The sequence below is a fragment of the Natrix helvetica genome (genome assembly GCF_964273705.1).
Source record: "Natrix helvetica genome assembly, chromosome: 6".
In the NCBI taxonomy this organism is placed as follows: Eukaryota; Metazoa; Chordata; class Lepidosauria; order Squamata; family Natricidae; genus Natrix; species Natrix helvetica.
In genome coordinates, this window is record NC_138553.1 from 38,916,310 (window position 1) to 38,937,912 (window position 21,603).

The 21,603-nt window shown below is 38.1% G+C and overlaps 1 protein-coding gene across 8 annotated transcripts in view; it reads left to right on the forward strand.

Moving 5' to 3' along the window:
- ATP2B1 (ATPase plasma membrane Ca2+ transporting 1) overlaps positions 1 to 21,603 on the forward strand; it is a 99,167-nt gene that overhangs the window by 51,793 nt on the left and 25,771 nt on the right. For all 8 annotated transcript variants that reach the window (XM_081956670.1, XM_081956674.1, XM_081956667.1 and 5 more), the window contains 8 exons: positions 3,653 to 3,907; positions 3,988 to 4,113; positions 9,272 to 9,415; positions 10,448 to 10,486; positions 11,663 to 11,818; positions 13,649 to 13,863; positions 15,662 to 15,904; positions 21,175 to 21,416. In XM_081956670.1, coding sequence (XP_081812796.1) covers positions 3,653 to 3,907; positions 3,988 to 4,113; positions 9,272 to 9,415; positions 10,448 to 10,486; positions 11,663 to 11,818; positions 13,649 to 13,863; positions 15,662 to 15,904; positions 21,175 to 21,416 — 1,420 coding nt within the window. The remainder of the gene's footprint in view (positions 1 to 3,652; positions 3,908 to 3,987; positions 4,114 to 9,271; positions 9,416 to 10,447; positions 10,487 to 11,662; positions 11,819 to 13,648; positions 13,864 to 15,661; positions 15,905 to 21,174; positions 21,417 to 21,603) is intronic.

The following is a 21,603-nucleotide window of genomic DNA, read 5'->3' on the forward strand; positions in this document are numbered from 1 at the left end:
GAAGTTATCAGGCTAGTGGAACATGTTTCAGTTTTTATAACAACTCTGTATAGAAAAGAGAAAGTAGTGTGTACTTAATCCCAAATCACTGAACTGCCAGCATGCTGTTTTACAATATCACTACTTTAAGAACTACTTCAGTTACCACACTGTCTTCCAGGGTAGTTACAGTTTCAACAAAAGACAACAAAACTGTATATGACTATATCAACCCATTTTGATTGAGTTACATAGCTTTATATATTCTTTCTTTAAATCTGAATCTCCTACTATGCTTCTACATACAGTTCTTTTCAAAATTATTTTTACCTATATGAGATGCAAGTGTTATATTAATTCTGATGTTTGAATGTTCATATAACCACCAGGGACTGTACTCAATTCAGTGGCACTTACTTTTTTTATCATGAATTATAAAATGAACAAATGCTTCTTCTAGGAGCTCTTATGAAAGATAGTCCATGAAGGCTGCTACAAAGCAATTTCAGTTTCCTCTTAATTCAAAATTTGACAAGGTATATTAATATTATTTGCACGACTACCAAATATAACATTTTTCTAAGCAGTACTATTTTATTGGGAGCAAAAGTCTCTGTTCAAAAGGATCATGATTGGGGAAAAACTAGTGTATTCATTTCTAAAGCATTGCTTGCCTTCCAATGGTTTCTGGCAGACGTATTTATATATCAGCCTTCTACATTCTGTATACCTTCAAATATAATTGAATAAGATACCTTTGAGGAGCATTTCCTTTTCATTGGTTTCTCCATTGGTTTCTCTTAGTCCTGAATGGACTTAGGAAAATGTATGTTTATGTGAAGGAAATATGAACTAGGCAATAATGAGCATCCTCCGTAAATCAAGCTCTTGTTTATAAGAAACCATATAGCTACCATGCATGTCTGTGAAAAAGTTGACTCCTTTTAGGAATTAGCTGACAGGTATAGCACATCTCTGCTTTGAGTATACTTGCCATCCCTATCCAATAAAGCCCTTGGCCTTGCTGGCTGCTAGTACTGATTAAAGTCAGCCAACATCTAGAACAGGGTGTCAAACTTGCGTCATCACGAGTTTTTTCCCCTTCACTAAACCAGGGGTGGGCGTGGCCAGTGTGTGACACATCTGGCCTGCAGGCCGTGAGTTTGACACCCTGATCTAGAACTAAGTACTGTAGATTGGGAAGGCTACTTTTAATAGGTAGCATATGTGTTATAATATTAATAGATTCCATTTGTAAAACACTGAACAAATAATGAGTTCTTTCTGCCAGCCCAAGGGTAGCCTTTAACATGTAATTTAAAATGTAATTGGGTAAAATTTTGCTAACTAGCCAGGAAACAAGACATTGTTTCCTTTCACTTTCATTGTTTCCTTTTTCTTTTCTTTTTTGTTGTTGTTGTTTTGTTTGCATTTATTCCTTAGAAGTTAAGAGGAAGAAGCATTGTTAATATTTCTCAGTGATTGCAAGGTCTGGTCCCAGGCCAAGAGAGGATTAAGCTCCAACTTCACTTCCCCCATCCTTGGTCTTAAATTAGAATCTATGTTTGTCCTGATTGACATAAACCATATAGCTTAACTAGTATTTTATGACAATGTGACTGGCTCTACTTGTTCTTTTTTGAATCAGTTTTTTCTTTCTATCAGTTGATGGTATCAGATGGTAAACTGTGTTTTTCCTTTCATTGCAATGTGTCGTACACCCCAAAACCTGCTTATTCTTCAAATTTCTGAAGCAGGAGAATTCTAAAGAGTAATGAAGAGAAAAGCCTTTTGCATTAGCAGAAATTTGTTCATAGAATTTTGAATGTAGCTTGTAGCTCTTCGGGTTTTAATTCAGTATCTACTGGTCCTCACAATTAATAAAGAATAAAGACCTCTAAAACTTATTGAATCACTAAAGAAACAACTTTCTTTCTTTCATTGTAATTGTACTGAAAAAAGACTATATACGGTACCCAAGAAGGGTTATCATCTCTGGTGGAGATGCTTGCCATGCCCTTTTTAATACTGCTAGTTCACCTTTTATAATAAGCTTACTTTATTGTTCTGTACCCTTTCTGGAGCCTTTCCAACTAAAGAATTGGGGTTTATTATCCTTATGAGAGCTTGGCCAAATGATTACTAGCATTGAAAAATGGATAGGATATATCTTTTGAGTAAATAAATTGAGTAATATCCAGCTATGTGTGTTTGTTTATGAGAAATTGTTTAATCCAAGAATTAGATTAAAGTCAGGGTATCTATGAGTAGTCAGTTTAAAATTATCTGATTATGTGGGTTTTAATCTATTTAAGAACAGGTATTCTGCAACTTGTGAGGACAAATTAAGTACTTTCCTATCAATTACTTTGCAAGGCTCATACAATTGCTTGGGGAGTTGCTCCCAGCTTTCTGCAGTGTAGGTGTGTCTGCATACACACATAAAACCTTTTGAAACAGACACGTCACTCTAGCAAAGTGTAGTGCTGTAACCTGGATTTGAGGTACATCAATTAGAAATAGAAGGAAAAAAAGGATATCATGAAACATATTGATTGGTTAGTTTTATTTATTTGTACATTTATTTTTATGAGAGCTTGCACATACATAGCTTTGAAGTTTACTTTAATGCCAAGGGAACAGGGTTTTAGCCCTCCAGAGTGTTAAAGGCTCCTGAACGCTTTGGAGGGCAAAAAAATGACCCTACGAGCAAAGCGGAAGTCCATTCCTGAACTTCCCGTTTGCTCGTACGGCCATTTTTTTGCGCTCCGGAGGCTTCAGGGAAGCTCCTGAAGCCTCTGAGGGGGGGGCAGGGGAGGCTGTTTTCGCCCTCCCCAGGCTCCTATAAAGCCTGGGGAGCCTGGGGAGGGTGAAAAAAGCACAGCAAAAATGGGGGGAGCGCTGGTCGTGCGGGCATGCATGCTGGGGTCATACGCATAGCATTATGGGTGTGGCACGCCCGCACATGACCCCCCTACGGTTCTCCCGCTTTTGGCACGCGAGCCAAAAAAGGTTCGCCATCACTGGCCTAGGGTGAACAGCTAAGGTCCTAACAGCAGAGGCGAAATGGTAGAGGTGAATGACTGGGGGAGAAACCCTGGGAGCGAACAAGGGGCGGAAAAGGGTACAAGGAGGACAGTCCTACACCCAAGCTAAAGTGCTTTAGTTAGACCAAAATAGAATTAATGAGTTAATAAAATAAAGTATTATGGGGTTGCTTTTATTGTTTGTATATTGGGTTTTTATTTTCATAAGCCACCCAAATTCACTGAGAGTTGAGTGGGTGGCCATATAAAATTTCTTAAATAAATAAACTAAAACAATAAAAAATCATTGAGATTAAACAAGCAGGACATTCTGAAAATCTATGGAAATAGAAACATATTTTAAGACATGGGAGAACAGGGCAAATGCCCACTTTAAAAAGCCTTACAATGGTTGTAATACCACAGTGGCTTAAAATGCTTGTACTACCTGATAAAGTGTAAATAATATGAAATCGCCTGAGGTAATTAAATTTAAATACTGAATAAGCAGATGTGTTATTGTTATTAGAACAAACTCTATATAATGAAGTAATTATTGTATGGATTAAATCATTGCAATTTTGGAATAAACCAGATCAATATAAAAACTGAATATGAAATTTGGATTATTTGTTTACTTTCTGCAGTATGTGGAACAGCATCACTTGGAGAAGAAGAAGAAGAAGGTGAAACAGGATGGATTGAAGGAGCTGCAATTCTCCTGTCTGTCGTTTGTGTGGTATTAGTGACAGCTTTTAATGACTGGAGTAAAGAGAAGCAGTTTAGGGGATTGCAAAGCCGTATTGAACAAGAACAGAAGTTTACTGTCATCAGGGGTGGCCAAGTCATCCAGATACCTGTAGCTGACATAGTTGTTGGTGACATTGCACAAGTAAAATATGGTAAATATACCCATGTATTTTATTGTCATCTCTGTAACTTATCATTTGTTTGTTAAATATAGCTTTGGCTTCTGTTTTAGGTGACCTTTTACCAGCTGATGGTGTACTTATACAAGGCAATGACCTCAAAATTGATGAAAGCTCGCTCACTGGAGAATCTGATCTTGTTAAGAAAGTGTTGGATCGAGATCTTATGATGCTCTCAGGTGAGTGATCAAATGATAGCTAGGATCTAAGCATGAGATACTATGGAAGCTGAGCAAAGTTTCCTACTTCTAGAACTAGGTTATGTGACACATTGTCTTCCTAGGTGACAGTATGGTAAGAACTAGTACTCTTATATATTATGTATTACTTTTTTAACTTCATCAGGACCAAAATGATAGGTCCTAACAACAGTTAGGATTTCAGACATACAAGCATCCTTTAATGTGATTAGTTTAATTAAGCATATGTAATTGTAGTATCTTCTTTTCCCATGAGATTAAATAATTTTTAGAATACTAGTATATTAGAATAGATCACTATTGCAAATTATTGATGCTGTGGCCCTCAGTATGTTATTTTTCTGGCCAATCTGCCATACTTAATTGTTTAATACTTCAGTAATGAAATAAATTTTCAAAGTAAAGAGTGATATATAGTTAATATTTCAAAAAATGCAGTAGAATGGTTCGGTTCTCAAAATTTGATACAAAAATAATTTATTTCTTGATTTACATTTCATTTAGTATTATGATTCAATACTTAGATTTCTTTCACAATACAAATAAGATGTGTATGGAATGACTTTTTTTCATAATGTAAGAATCATGACCTGTCATAAATATATTCTCACTCCCTTATTTATTTATTTATTTATTTATTTATTTATTTATTTATTTATTTATTTATTTACTGAGCGCTTATAGACCGCCCCCTCTCCCGAAAGGGACTCGGGGCGGTGTACAGTCCATATCAGAAATACATCATATAAATAACTATAAAAATTAAACAATTAAATTATTAAATAGATAAATAGATACGAAGGAGGATAAAAAAGGTTTAAAGAACTGTACAGCTGAGTAAATAGTTTAAAACCCCAACAAATATCCCATAAAATTAAAGTTAAAAAACAATTCCCCTAAAATAACCAGTAAAGAAATATGTTTGCCAGGAGGTAGCAGTTATGATTATGCCAGGCCAGCCAATCGGAACAGGTGTGTCTTCAATTTTTGTCGGAAGGAGCGGAAGTCTGTGGTGGTTCTAATGTCGGGGGGGAGGTCATTCCAGAGGGTTGGGCCCATCACAGAGAAGGCCCTACTCCTTGGCGCCGCCCGTTGGCATTGCCTAGTGGACGGCACTAGGAGAAGTCCCTCCCTGTGAGAGCGAATTGGCCGCAGGGATGTGTGTGGAGAGATGCGATCCCGCAGGTAGCTAGGTCCTGTGCCATGGAGCGCTTTAAAGATGGTGATCAAAACCTTGAAACGCACCCGAAAAACCACAGGCAGCCAGTGCAGCTCGCGCAGGAGTGGTGTTACGTGGGAGTACCTAGTACTCCCCATGACAGCCCGCGCGGCTGCGTTCTGGACTAGCTGCAGTCTTCGGGCGCGTCCCAAGGGAAGCCCCATGTAGAGAGCATTGCAGTAGTCGAGGCGAGACATCACCAGTGCATGAGTGACCGTGCGTAAGGCATCCCGGTCCAGAATAAGTATCCCTATAAGTTGTTCCTATAAAAGTTTATACTCAGGATTATTTTATTTATAAATCTAATGAAAATATAAGCCACTTAGTAGAACTGAAAATTTTGGAGGTTAAATTTACATAAAAACCCCATTCTTTGTGTTAAAGCGTACATTAAGCAAAAAAAATATGACTATCCCAGTGATGGCGAACCTATGGCACGCGAGCCATTTGTCAGGCCACGCGAGGCGCTGCCCTGTTAGGTGGCCAGCACGCATGTGCGCGCTAGCCAGCTGAGTTCACTCTTTTTTAAAGCCATTTTTCACCCTCCCCAGGCTCCAGAGGCTTTATAGGAGCCTAGGGAGGGTGAAAAGAGAATCCCCCACTCCTCCTGGAGGCCCTCCGGAGGCTTCATGAGCTTCCCTGAAGCCTCATGAGCACAAAAAACCGGCTCTATGGGCAAATCGGAAATTCAGGAACGCACTTCCTGTTTGCTCGGAGGGTCGTTTTGACTGCTCTGGAGGTTTCAGGGAAGCCTCCTGAAGGTCCCTGAAGCCTTCGGAGTGCTTAAAACGACCCTCCGAGCAAACCAGTTTGCTCGGAGGGTCATTTTGACTGCTTCGGAGGCTTCAGGGAAGCCTCCTGAAGATCCCTGAAGCCTCTGGAGGGCTTTCCGGGGGGCGGGGGAGGCTGTTTTCGTCCTCCCCAGGCTCCTATAAAGCCTCTGGAGCCTGGGGAGGGCAAAAAAAGCATGCAAAAATGGGGGGGTCGAGCCTGTAGTGCGCGCGTGCGCACTGAGGGGTCGTGCATTGCATTATGGGTGCGGCACGCCTGGACACAACCTCCCTACGCTCCCCCCACTTATGGCACATGAGCCAAAAAAGGTTCGCCATCGCTGGACTATCCCATAAAATATCCTGAATAATTTCTCTCTTGATATAAAAAATCTAAAGGAACTAATATATAAATTCGTGTAAATCAGTGTAGAAGAAATAAAATGATTTTGACCATGTTTATTTTCCCCCATAGACTCATAGGAATGTTCAATGTAATTTAACATTTAAATAGATTAACAATTGTTCAAGGGAATACAGGTAGTCTTTGATTTAACCATTTGTTTAACACTCATTCAAAGTTACAATGGTGCTGAAAAGTGACCTACGACTGGTTATCACACAACTGTTCAACATCCCAATTATCACATGATGTACCCAGTACCCAGCATTCTCCGGGGTTCATGTGATCACTATTTATAATCTTCCCAGGGGATTGTAAAGTCCCCTTTACCAATAAGTAAAGCCAATGGGGGAAGCAGAGTTTGCTTAAGAACCACTGTAAAAAAAGGTTGTAAAATTAGGCACAACTCACTTAAGGACTGCATTGCTTAGCAGTGGAAATTCCAATCCCAATTATGGACATAAGTCGAGGACTACATGTTCTAAGACAGTGGTTCTCAACCTGTGGGTCGGGACCCCTTTGGGGGTCAAACGACCCTTTCACAGGGGTCGCCTAAGACCACTGGAAAACACATATTTTTGAAAAAATATGGAAAACATAAAATAATTTTATGGTTGGGGGTCACCACAACATGAGGAACTGTATTAAAGCGTTGTGGCATTAGGAAGGTTGAGACCCACTGTTCTAAGATATTACTTTGGAGAACAGGCAAATACCAATAATTCACAAATTGCCATTATCTGTAATGTAAGCAGAAATATATTAGACTTATTCCAAGATTTAACACGTTACTTTAGAGTATTTACAAATTGAGGTAAAGAGATTGGAAGTTTAACAGAAATAAGAAAATATCATCTGAAGACACATAATAGTTCTAATTCTAAACTTTATAAAAGAAAAGATACAGATTATCCTTAGGAAATTTCAACATATCTTAGCACAGCATAGCATAGCATAACATAAATATAGCAAAATATAGTATAATAAATATAATATAATGTTATAGGCAAACGTATGTTCCTTCACTCATTAAGGTTTATATGCCACTGCTATAAAAAAATAACTAAAAATATAGCGTTTTTCTGCATCTAAAGAAGCTATCAGATACAAATTCGGTTTCTCGGATTCTCACCTTACTCATGGTAACTTGTTCCTTAGTCATCTTAGGTTTGAATACCTATAATGCAGTGTACATAGGGCTTCCCTTGAAGAACTTTTGAAAGCTGCAGCTGGTCCCGCCTGCTGCAGTACTGACAGTTTTTAGCATTTCTCGTTACACTCATGTACCACCACTGTTCTATAAGATGTTCAGGCTTACAATAAGCTTCTGGCTGCAATTCAAGATGCTGTTTATAATCTAAAAAGATGCTGTTTATAATCTAAAAAATCCTCTGTGCCATAGAGCCAGATTATTCCCAGGACTGCCTTTCTCCTCTTGTTTTACTCCTATTGTTCCGGATCCCTGCTGTAAAACAGTGTCATCTTTTGGACCCCAGAGTCATGCTTTCTCAGTGGCACCACCTACCCTCTGAAATAAGCCCCCTACCCCAACCCTCTGGAATATGGATAGTTCTAACGTTGTAGACTTTTGCAAGATATTGAAGACCTAGCTGTTTCCCATGCATTTGGGGTGAGGGTAAATGTGCTCTACTATTTTGATGGTGTATGGAATTATTTGGGTGTCAGTGTGGATGTGGGATTGGTTTGCTTTAATTTTGTAAGCTGCCTAGAATCACTTGTGTGAGATAGGTGGCTATATATAAATCATATAAATAAATCATAAATACATTTCTAAAATATCTTCTAATATCTAATTCCTTTTATAAACTGGAATTGTACCAATTGTACTATAAAACAAAAAATATGTCATAAGATCCCTGAATGCCTTTATTTAAACATTTTTCAGAGTACAACTTCCTTCCTATAAGTTCCAAATGAGTCAGGACTCGGAGAAAGTTGTTCTTTGTATCTATGAGACATAATTCCTTCCCCTGAAGCTTCAAAATGTAATCCAAAACAATGAAGATAAGATCAGTCAAGATTACATCTTTATTTATTGATACAGGAGACATGTGAGGACTGATTAGAAAAGTTTTCCACCACAAATGATAGGCTAATGGCTTGCTTGTTGATTGATTGAAGTTAAAATTCATGGTAATCTCTCTCTCTCTCTCTTCCATTCCTATATATTCATACTTAAAACATCCAATAATCATTGTCTAGAGGGATTTAAATATATAAAAAGTAGTAGTGAAAGGTATTGATCTAAATAAAATGTAAGTTCCTTCTGTCTTATTTTCTGCCTTTACTTTGCTATTATTCATTTTTTTCTGCACTTTGCATTACATGCTTACCATGAAGGAGAATAATGTGATAGATATGTCTAACCAATCAATTAGTATGCTGAAATTATAATAGAAATAGTTCAAAGCCAGAAGAGCATTTGACTCCCTTTTGTGTCTTCATCTTTGATAAAATAAGTATATCTTTTTATTTTAGTGCTGTTTTTGTTGATCATAGTTTTGTATATTATTATCTTGCTTTTCAGTTTTACTAGCAATTTTGCGTTGTGACTTTCTCTCAACCAACCTACCTCACAGGTTTATTGGCAGATATAATGAAAGATAACTCTATGTGAGCTACTTGAACTCTTTAGATTACCAGATAAATAAGCATTAACATTTTGATAAAGCTACAAAATTCACATTGCTTATCCTTAATTCACACATGTTTTTTTCATCCTAGGTACACATGTTATGGAAGGTTCTGGAAGAATGGTAGTCACTGGTGTAGGGGTAAACTCACAAACTGGAATTATCTTTACTTTACTTGGTGCTGGAGGGGAAGATGAAGAAGAAAAAAAGGAAAAAGAGAAAAAAGACAAGAAAAGTAGGCACTTTTTAAATCCTGTAAATTTATTTTAGAGATAATTACAGATAGTTGTTCATTTATCCTTTATGTTCATTTTGAGTAATATAATTTTATAATTCACTGATACTCTTCAGCCATTCAAAATAAATTTAAAAACAAAATTAGAATCTTTTAAGTATCTGAATTATTTCAAACTAATATTCTAAATTAGCTTTCAATTTGTCAGCCTGTAGAATCAAGTTTCACTCTAGTGTTCTTTGCAATATCACTAAAGTAAGATGTGTTCAGTGAGACAAGTCAGATAATGATAAACATGACAGAATAATTATTTAAAAAGTCTAAAAAATAAATCCTGAACCATACTTTAGCATATTGTATTCATATTCACTGTGATCATACAGTGATACTACTTACGCAGTAGTAATGGACAATGATCAAAGTTATAGAACAACCCTTTGGAATAACATGAGATTATGAGAAGGCTACAAGAAAAGAACAAGGACAAAATTGAAGCAAGGACAAAATGAAAATTGCTTACTGTTTTATTAAGCTTGATTGGCTTAATCAGCTGGAGAAGCAGGGAAATTATGGCATTACAATTAAACAATCGGCATTTCCTGTTTTACAACCCAAAATGAATAGCTACAATACCTTGTAATTGGGGTCTGATCAATATATTTTAGCAATATATCTGAAATCTTGTAAGTTTAAGAATGACTCTAATTGCCCTCCACTGAATTTTCTTATCACTTCTTCAGAAATTCTGCCCCTGAATATTTTAGTAGGTTTACTACATTAGTTTAAATCTATATTTATTTTAAACAGAATTAAACATTTTGTTTAGTATTGCCTTCTATACATACAGCATTGTTCATTATTCCTGAAAATCATTATATGGTCCAAAAAATGATTCACATTAGATTGTTGCCAGTTATTCTGAAAGAAAATGGTTTTTAGCAAATTAATAGGAATACATATCTCAGTCACAAAAAAATAAATTATATAAAGTATTTACCAATTTCTGAAAATGTTAACTCTTTTTGGTTTTAGGTAAAAAACAAGATGGTGCTATTGAAAATCGTAACAAAGGTAACAATATGACTTATATTTAAAAAATTCAAATATATGTTAGAACAGCAACTTTATTAGAAATAATCAGAATGCCACAAAAATGTGTCTAAGGCTAAGCTTTCAATTTCTCCAGAATTCTTCATTAGGTTTTTAAAAAAGGGTAAAGTAGCATTTTGAATGAATTCTGTAGAACTCAAAAGCTTGCACACTTTTTCAGGGTATTCCAGTTTGTTTCTAATGAAAGTATTACTGTATTAAATTTTTCCTAAAAACAACTTCTATGCAAAATGTTCACTGCATCTTAATTTTAAATATCAAAGATGTGATTTATGATAATCTTAAAATTACAATATGATATTATGATAGTATTAAAATTACAGTGTGAGTGAACAGAACTAGTAGAACAATATTTTAAGTGTGATAAAAAATAAGCTGCCTAACTCGTTGGTTAACATACTATTTAATAATGATGAACAGAACATTTTATTTTTTTAGTGTTGTGCAGATAAAACTTTGTGAAACATATAGTAACATTGAGACAGTATTATTCAGTGCAAAATGGATTGCACTGAGTATTTGTATTTGTAATTTTAGGCAGAGCTGTTTGGAGTTGGAATCATTCTGTTTTAAGTTCAAAATATTTCCAAGATATACAGATAGCTTGTTTTTAAACTCAAAATTCATGATATTTTGTGCTTAATATGATTTGAAATGAAATGTTATACATATGCCTACTGGAAACTCTTGAAATTTAAACATATATTTTGATTGATTGAAGATTGAAGCTTATTTCTCTCAGTAAGTGTTAAAGTAGCTCCCCTTAAAACTTTACAAAATTAATCTCATATCTTTTATATGTACTCTAGATTTTCTGGAGCTTATTTAATTGTATTTTTACATTCCCACCTGATCCAATCATAAATATGTGAACTGTCAGGCCATTCTGGCCAATGGTGTTTAGAATTCTTCCTAAAAGATAGTTACCCTGAAATTACCTATACACCTGATCATTTCCGTGCCCAAGCCATAAGATTTTGCTACATTCAGATTTCAGACCCAACAACAGAAGCAGATTATTCACTCAGTTAATGAGATTTTGCTATATTCCAATGCTGTATTTGGTTGTTTTGAAATTTATGATCTGCTCCTGAGCCATAATAAAATTTTCATTCAATTGTGTTTTTATGAATTTAGCAAAAGCTCAAGATGGTGCAGCCATGGAAATGCAACCTTTGAAGAGCGAAGATGGTATAGATGGAGATGACAAAAAAAGAAATAATATGCCTAAGAAAGAGAAATCAGTTCTACAGGGAAAACTCACAAAGCTAGCAGTTCAGATTGGCAAAGCAGGTATGACTCTTTAATTGTTATGTTTCTGCAGAGAATGAAACCATGGATTGGCATTATTGTGATACAGAGAATACAACAGACTAGTTAAAATAGATTACTTGGGCTTGTCAAACTAACGTTATTTAGTGTTTGCTGACATTTCAATTGGTGCTGGTGTTGGTGTAGTTGAACATCAGCTAAAGTTAACACCTTTGTTTAGGTTTAATTTACAGTCTTCACAAGCTGAACCCTGGAAATCCAATGTTGTCTTAATGATTCTCATTACAATGTATTGAATTTGCCATCACCATCAATACTCCTCATAGGTACCATAATAGCCATTCTGCTAATTTTTAATAAGAATTGTTTTAGGGCATCATAGAACATTTAGAAACCATGATGAATTAATCAAAATATTTTTAAAACATATCCTTTTCTTACTTTTGATACTCAAAACAATGTTCATGGAAAGCATATTGTTCCAAAACAGTAGCTATTCGAAAGCTTTTTACCTTTGTTTATTCTAGAGGTGGCAGAATTAGTAGCCATTGACAATGTTTACATTCCATAATTTTCTAAGCAGTAGTTTAGAGCCATAAATAGTCCTGTCTATCAATACTTTTGATGGCAGTATCAATAATATTAATTATGTACCATGTACTTACTGACTTACTGTCCTCTTCTCTAAATAAAACAATCTCAAATGTTGTAACCTATGGGAGTTACTCTAATCCTTTCATCATTTTACTTACCTTTTCTGCTTTTAGTTTCAGCTTTAAAATATACACTAAATTTGAATAAATGTTATATAACAGAAGAGTTTTATTTTCAGTGTTTTTTCTAATGAGCAACACAGAATTTTCCTTTTTCTTAACTGCAACATAATATTTTGACATTCTCATTGAGGTAAGACCTAAAATTCCAAAACATATTTCTGGATCAGTCATTACCAGTTCAGGACTCATTAGTATATATGTGATTAAGATCTTTTTGTACTATAGATTTTGGCACTCTGAAATCATATGTGCCATTGTTCATAAAAGTCTAGACTTCCAAGAGATTGTTTTAATATCTTCACAATTTTACATTACTAAGGCACAGGTAGAGGATAGGTAAGGCTTGACAATAGTCTATGTGAAAAAGGTCTGGGCTAAATATCCTTAGTGATAACAAGTTAAAAATGAACCAGCAATGAGATATAGCTATTGAAAAGAAAATGTTATCTTGGAATTCAGTTTATAGGACCATAAAATCCTAATCACATGCAGTTATTGCTTCACTTTGTCAGATACCACTTGAAATATTTTATCTAGTTCTGGCACTATAATTTTAAAAAGGCAATGATAAACTGAGGGAAATTCAAAGAAAGCTACCAGTGGTGAAACCTGCACATAATTATTAAAGAAACTGGCTACATTTAGACTACAGAAGAGATGACTGAAAAGGACATATGACAGCAGTTTTCAAATATCGGAATGGTTGTCACCTAGAAGAGGAAATAGACTTATTCTCTATTGTTCGTAAAGCCAGAACCATATTTGATGGGTTAAAACTACAAAGAATTGGTGCAGGTTATATGTCAGGAGAAATTTCCTGTACAAGTTTATGAGGAAGTAGAACAAGTATCCACATGAAAAGGTGAGTTCTTCACTGAATCTTTAAACAGAGTATAAATGGTAATCTGTCAGAGATACTTTACTAAATTTGGCATTAAGTGGTTATACTAGATTGCCATTAAGGTACCTTCCAATTCTATGAATTGGTGAGACTTACAAACTAAGTCTCTGAATGCTATTTGAGACTGTTATTTATGTGACAAATAATTAACTAGGTCTCTTTTCTTCATGAAAGGGTTGCTGATGTCTGCTGTCACAGTCATCATTCTTGTATTATATTTTGTAATTGATACCTTCTGGATCCAGAAACGTCCTTGGCTTGCAGAATGTACACCAATATATATTCAGTATTTTGTGAAATTCTTTATCATTGGTGTTACTGTTTTGGTTGTGGCTGTTCCAGAGGGTCTTCCACTTGCAGTAACTATCTCGCTGGCTTACTCTGTAAAGGTATGAGCAAAGAATGTGATTTGGTATGTAGTGTTTTAATATGCAATAATTAAGTATAGGAATTTTCTCCCAAGGAACTACTTCAGCGATATTTGTTTGAAGTGGCTATTTAATAGCTTATTTCATTCATTTTCAAATTTTCTATGCCATTTGAATGAAAGACTACAAATGGCTTACAACTTGGGCAGTACCACAAGCAAAACAAAATAGTAGTCAATTATTACCAAAAGCAACAGATCAGAATGTAATATGTGAAAAAACTACCACAAACTTTCTCATAAAATTTGCTAAATAATGTTTGCAATGTAATGAAATGAAATTTAATGTAATGAAATTCATTCCCTGAAAACTCTGCAAAAAAGCAGCATTTGAACTGCCTTCCTGAATATTAACAGGAAGGATGTATCCACCTTAGTAGGGTGCAGGTGGAAGGAACAACAAGAGGATTTCATTCGGTAAAGACTATCTCAGAGAAATGTTATTTCTAAGTAAACATTGTATTCAACTCCTGAATGGACTCAATTTGCAACATAGCTTTCATAGCAGTATATATTGGGTAGATTCTACATGGTGTAACTGGTGTCAAAATATTTAAAATCAAAGCTGTTTAGAACGTTATACGTAATAGCAAGCTTCTTGAATTGATAGATAATGCAGGTCCTCCAGTAAAGATAGTTAGCAGGCAGGCCAGGCAACTATAGTTTATATTAACTTTAAACATAGTTATAGTTACAAACGATATTAACATAGTGATGTCTAGGGCAGCCACATGTAGACTGGATTCTAGTAATCCAAGTGAGAAGAGCATAAATAACCATTAGTAGTACTGCCTGCTGCAAGAATGGTCATAGCTGACACTTCAGCCAAAATTTAGCAAATACTTTCCTGGTCACAGCCTCCATCTGTTGCTGTACAAGTATAAGAGAACTCCCAGATGGGGAACTGGCTCTTTCAGAGGGAACAGAACTAAAGATGGAACAGTACAGTATGCTACACTTCAAAGAAAAATGTTCAGAAATGACTTTGAGAGTTCCCCCATCATATGGCTTTTTGCCTTGCTTAACCCCTAGTGCATGTAAGTCCATTTCAAAGTCTTATGTGCCTATCTAGTAATAGAATGTGATGAGGGCTTCAGAGATAAAACACCTAAGTGGAATTTGATGGAAAAATTTCCTCTTAAGAATGAGCAACGAGACAAAGGAATGATAAGTTGCAGAAAGTGCTATCAAAGCCAAAGGATGCAGCCAAATATCAGAACACAGTGCATTACATGAACAGATGGCAGCTCCATGACGGAGGTGGGCATGAAGGAGAGCAACAAGCTGAAGCAGTCTGTATTACTCATCTGATCTAATGGCTGGCACTCTTACAATCTAGAATTAAATATAAATTTTACCTGTTTATTTTTTTTATAAAAGATATGTATGGCCATTTATCTTAGAGCACAAATCTTGTCAGCTCACCTTAATAATAAAATTACAATCTATTTTTTAAAAAAGCTTTAAAATAACCCTGGTGGTGTCCCAGTCATCTCCTAGGATGGTGCCCCCATAACTAACTTTAGACTCCCATCACTCTATCCCAGTGGCTTCTGGAAAACTAAAAGACTGGGAGCCTGCCAGATTCTTTCCAAATGTTACAAATATGCAGTCTACTCCTTTATTTTGCCTAGTATCTGCTGGAAAACCTCCACATTTGTGTTCATATAAGAAATTCAATTTGGGAAAATATAGTAACAAATACTTTTTAAGAATGCCTTAATGCTGTTCAGACACGATTTTGTCCTTTTTTGAAACAGAAAATGATGAAAGATAACAATTTGGTCAGACATCTGGATGCTTGTGAAACCATGGGAAATGCAACAGCCATTTGCTCAGATAAAACAGGAACCCTGACAATGAACAGAATGACAGTGGTCCAAGCATATATCAGTGAAAAGCATTATAAAAAAATTCCTGAAGTACAAGCTCTTCCTGATAAAACCTTATCATATCTTGTAACAGGCATCTCTGTTAATTCTGCTTATACTTCCAAAATCTTGGTAGGTATATATTGAAAAGACACATGCTTTAACATTGAACATATGTCAATCCAAGCTAAGTATTAATATTTTGTTAATTAAGTATATTTTAATCAATGTTTGTGTAAAACTACTTAAATTTAACTTGTTAAAGTTAAATATAGTAAAATTCTTTTCAAATATTTGTCATATTACAATATCTGTATATTAACAAAACATGATTAAACTTATAAGACCTTGTAATTAATGCTAGTAGTTGAGTTCTCTTGATTTTAATGGTGTTGGAAATAAACATTAAATGTAAAATGCTATGTTTATATTTGCTCTTCAAAGGTTAACCCATTTTAAATTTATAAAGCATAACCAAACTTTATTTTAGGTAATATAGAATTAATGGTCATGTAAAGTGATCTTAGCTTTATTTACTTATTAGCCTACCCTCATTGTTTTTGCAAATCAGTCTTTTGGTTTCTAGCCTGGTGCTTAACCACTAGACCAGTGGTGGGCAACCTTTTTTTTCAACTGAGCCAAATCTCGCCAAAACCACAATTGAAATTTATTTTGAGAGCCACATTTTTAAAACCGAAAATACATAGGATGGTACACTGTTTTTAGTTTCAATAAGTTTCAATAAGTGAACTGTGTGGATGACTTTAAAGTACTTATATTGTAGTTAAGATTTTAATTCTAAAAAATTTCTAAACTCCATACTACTTGCAAATTAAATAGATTGTTAAAATGGCTCTACCATAACAAATAAGAGGGAAAAAAACACCTTCCTTTTGTTTATAAAGTAGTGATTTTAATTTGCTCCAAATGATTTAACATTACAACGTGGGTGGGACTGGAATTTTTATTAGTCAGAAATGTGGTCACAAAGCATGATGTCATGTCATGTGACCGGGCTCTCCAGGGATCTGCAAAATTGGCTCTTAAGACTGGTGGACTTCAACTCCCAGAATTCTGAGAATTGAAGTCCACCAGTCTTAAAACAGCCAACTTTGCAGACCTCTGTGTTAGCCCAAAGCCTGGCGCTGGGCGGGCCTTGCTCCCCCATTGGTGGAGCCCCAAGAAGCGAGGAGGGAGAAAAAGAGACGGAGGCCAAGGAGCTTCCCCCCCCCCCCGCAAAAATCTTATCACAGAGGACGCAGGGGGCACCCTTACAGGGCAGAGCAGAGGAATTTGGGGAATATCTGCAGGACAAAGTCGCTCAGATCCGGATGGGCCCCACTAGGTGGACCAGACGGGCCGCCAACAGCGAGTCTTGTGAGACCATCCTGGGAGGAGTTTGATTCTGTTGCCCCCGAGGATTTAGATAGGTTGCGTGGACGGCTGCGACCCACCACATGTTTAATGGACCCGTGTCCCTCCTGGTTGGTACTGGCATCTTGGGAGGTGACACGAGGCTGGCTTCTGGGCCTGGCGAATGCCTCATTGGGTGAGGGATCCTTATCAACCGCCTTGAAAGAGGCGGTGGTGAGGCCCTTACTTAAGAGGCCTTCGCTCGACCCAATGTAGCTAGCTAACTATCGTCCAGTCTCCAACCTTCCGTTTCTAGCGAAGGTTGTTGAGAATGTGGTGGCCCAGCAGTTTCCACCACACCTTGACGAATCCGAGTATCTAGACTCACGCCAGTCCGGCTTCCGACCTGGGCACAGCACAGAGACAGCCTTGGTCGCGTTGGTCGATGATCTCTGGAGGGCCAGAGATAGAGGTTGTTCCTCTATCCTGGTCCTATTAGACCTCTCGGCGGCTTTTGATACCATCGACCATGGTATCCTATTGCGCCGGTTGGAGGGGATGGGAGTCGGAGGTACCGTTTTGCGGTGGTTCGGCTCCTACCTCTCCGACCGGAGGCAATGTGTGTTGACAGGGGGACAGAGGTCGACCCCGAGGCCACTCACTTGTGGGGTGCCACAGGGGTCGGTCCTCTCGCCTCTCCTGTTCAACACATATGTGAAGCCGCTGGGTGAGATCATCCGTGGTTTTGGGGTTGAGTATCACCTCTACGCTGATGATACTCAGCTGTATATTTCAACTCCAAACCACCCCAACGAGGCTGTCGAAGTGATGTCCCGGTGTTTGGAGGCCGTCGGGGTCTGGATGGGGGACAACAGACTTAAACTCAACCCCTCCAAGACTGAGTGGCTGTGGCTACCGGCACCTCGGTTCAGCCAGCTGATCCCATCGCTGGCCATAGGGGGCGAACAATTGCCCCCTGTGGAACGGGCGCGCAATTTGGGCGTCCTCCTTGATGCCCGGCTGTCAATGGATGACCATGTGGCAGCCGTGGCAAGGGGGGCGTTGCACCAGGTTCGCCTGGTGCGCCAATTGTGCCCCCTACTGGACCGGGATGCCCTACGCACGGTCACTCATGCGCTGGTGACGTCCCGCCTGGATTACTGCAACGCTCTCTACATGGAGCTGCCCTTGGGACGCGCCCGGAGACTGCAGTTAGTTCAGAATGCAGCCGCGCGGGCTGTGATGGGGAGTACGAGGTACTCCCACGTAACACCTCTCCTGCGCGAGCTGCACTGGCTACCTGTGGTTTTCCAGGTGCGTTTCAAGGTGCTGATTACCATCTTTAAAGCGCTCCATGGCACGGGACCTAGTTACTTGCGGGATCGCATCCTCCCACATACATCCCTGTGGCCAATACGCTCACACAGGGAGGGGCTTCTCCTGGTGCCGTCCACTGGACAATGCCGGCGGGCGACACCGAGGAGTAGGGCCTTCTATGTGATGGGCCCAACCCTCTGGAATGACCTCCCCCCGACATTAGAACCACTTCTGACCTCCGCTCCTTCCGGCAAAAACTGAAGACTCACCTGTTCCGATTAGCAGGCCTGGCATAATTCAACTGTCCCTCCTGGCAAACGTATTATATCTGGTTATTTTAGGGGTTTTTTAATTACTGTATTTGTTTTTAGGGGTTTGAATTTATTTTATATCTGCTTTGTACAGTTCTTTTAACGGCATTTTAACCTCCTCCATGTCAACTGTCAACTGTACATATTTAATTTTATTGTATCTTGTTATATTTTGTATGAACTGTACACCGCCCCGAGTCCCTTTCGGGAGAGGGGGCGGTCTAGAAGCATTAAATATTATTATTATTATTATTATCAGGGAATCGGCGGGCAGTAGCAAATTAGCTGATCACGCGGCATACACGGAAAGCGAGGTTTGACTGGGTGGGGCAATGAAACTCCAGGGCTAATTCCTCATGAGAACTGTTGCCTCTGAAGCGATATTTTGCTCCAATATTTTGAAACTTTAAGCGCCCCTTTCCCTTTTTTCTTTTCAACCCACAATGATTAGGGAGGATCCTGAAGTTGGGCGGGGCTGAGAAGCGAGGAGGCAGAAAAAGAAACGGAGGCCAAGGAGCTTCCCCCCCGCCCCCTCCCAGCAAAAATCTAACCGGGGAGCCAGGCGGGCAGTAGCAAATTAGCCGATCACGCCACGTGGGCAGTAGCAAATTAACCGATCACGCGGCGTGATCGGCTAATTTGCTACTGCCCGCCCGGCTCCCCAGTTAGATTTTTGCTGGGAGGGGGTGTGGGGGAAGCTCCTTGGCCTCCGTTTCTTTTTCTGCCTCCTCGCTTCTCAGCCCCGCCCGACTTCAGGATCCTCCCTAATCATTGTGGGTCGAAAAGAAAAAAGGGAAAGGGGCGCTTGTTTTGAAGTGCCGCTTTCCCTTTTTTATTTTTGACCTACTCACTGATTAAGGAGAATCCTGAAGTCACAAGTCAGGCGGCAATGAACTGCGTTTAGCTGGAGCTGGCTGGAGACTGCGTGTCCACACCAAATACGCAATGCTGGCGCTGCGCTGCAGTTAGAAATTAGTGCGCGTCGTACTCTAGGCATGTGCGCGGCCGCGCAGGCGCGCACCTTAGAGGGAACAGTGCACAGGGCGTGCACTGACAGAGGCTAGCTGCAGAGTCCTGACTTTTGGGGCAGCCGCCCGAGAGGAGGGAGGGGAGCCGGCGCCCGGCACACAGAAGAGCCGCATTAAAGTGTGTAAAGAGCCGCATGTGGCTCGCGAGCCGCGGCTTGCCGACCACTGCACTAGACCTTCTATTAAAAGATGCAAACAAATGCATATAACATATTCTTAGCATAGGTAGGGGTATTTTTCCCCAAAAACTGGGTTCTGCAAATCCCTAGATGTCTGTGGAGCTAAAACAAGAAAACACGAAGTAAGGGTGAGTCCCTTCAGACAGTTTATTTTCCCCATAATCTTCTGCAAGGGACTAAGGGGAAAACAAACTTGAACATACACAGCCATCTGATCCCACCTCAGTACTGTTCTCAGAAATGTTTGAAGGCAATTTTTCAGATGATTTTAAGATGTTCTAGAACAGGGGTGTCAAACTCGCGCTGTCATGTCATCACGTGACGTATTGCAACTTTTTTCTCCTTCACTAAAAGAGGGGTGGAGGTAGCCAGCATATGACGTATCCAGCCTGCAGGCTGCGAGTTTGAAACCCCTGTTCTAGAATGTGGAGAAAAAATGAAAACCCCTGTTATAGAGATAGATTAACAAGATTCATATTACAAGACCATATACAGAGAAATGCTTTAAATAACTCACCAAACCAAATATAATCCATGTTTGGCAGCTGGCAAATTTTCTGCTGCAGCCCCCATCCTATTTTGCAATACCGAGATAGGCAGCAAAAACAATTTTATTGAGAACCCATGAGCATGGTTAGTGAAATTGAATCTTACTTGCTATATGTCAATTTATGTACATTTCCACAACTACAAAACAACATTTGTGGTAATATATGATTATGTTTTTAGATCGCAATAGCTTCTAACAGTTATGTAATTTGATCTAATTAAAAAGACTTCTCATGAGGAAAACTGGGATATAAAAACCTGAAATAATAGTAGGTGTATGTGTATGGAGGAGAAGGGTGTGTGGCTTATTGAGAAGTTATCTCTAGCAATTCCTTATTGGAGATTAAAATACACATTTAATATTGCACGTGGACAAAAATGTCAAATAGTTTTTCTTAATTAATTTATCTGAGTCTCCAAAGGTAACTAAATCTTGAAGGCAAATTACAATTATTCCACTAACCTTTTAATATTCTGCAAAATATACTCCATTTTAGTTTCTGTAGTGTGTTTCTTGAGAAATGGGCTTTCATTGAAGCTACATGTAAGGTGTTAAATTTAATCATAGAATTCATAAACTATTTCCAAAAGGTTAAATCCTAAATTATTGTGGCTTTTTTTTCTTGAAGCAAATTCCTAGTCAAAAAGATTGCTTTTTCTTTCAGCCTCCTGAAAAGGAAGGCGGCCTTCCTCGCCATGTTGGTAATAAAACTGAATGTGCCTTGCTGGGATTCCTTCTGGATTTGAAACGAGATTACCAGGAAGTTAGAAATGAAATACCAGAAGAGGCACTCTATAAAGTCTACACCTTCAACTCTGTTAGAAAATCCATGAGTACTGTGTTAAAGAACTCAGATGGCAGTTTCCGGATCTTCAGCAAGGGTGCTTCAGAGATAGTACTTAAAAAGCAAGTTATATTTTCTATTTGGAAATTCTTTGTATTTTTGAAATGGTATTCTCTGGCACTTAAATAACTCTATTATAGACATTTGATTAAATATGTGAAAAGGTATTTGCTGGTATTTGAACACTGTATTTGTAACTTCTCAGTAGCCTTTCAAACTAGAATATATTCTATTTAGAATATTTGCTTT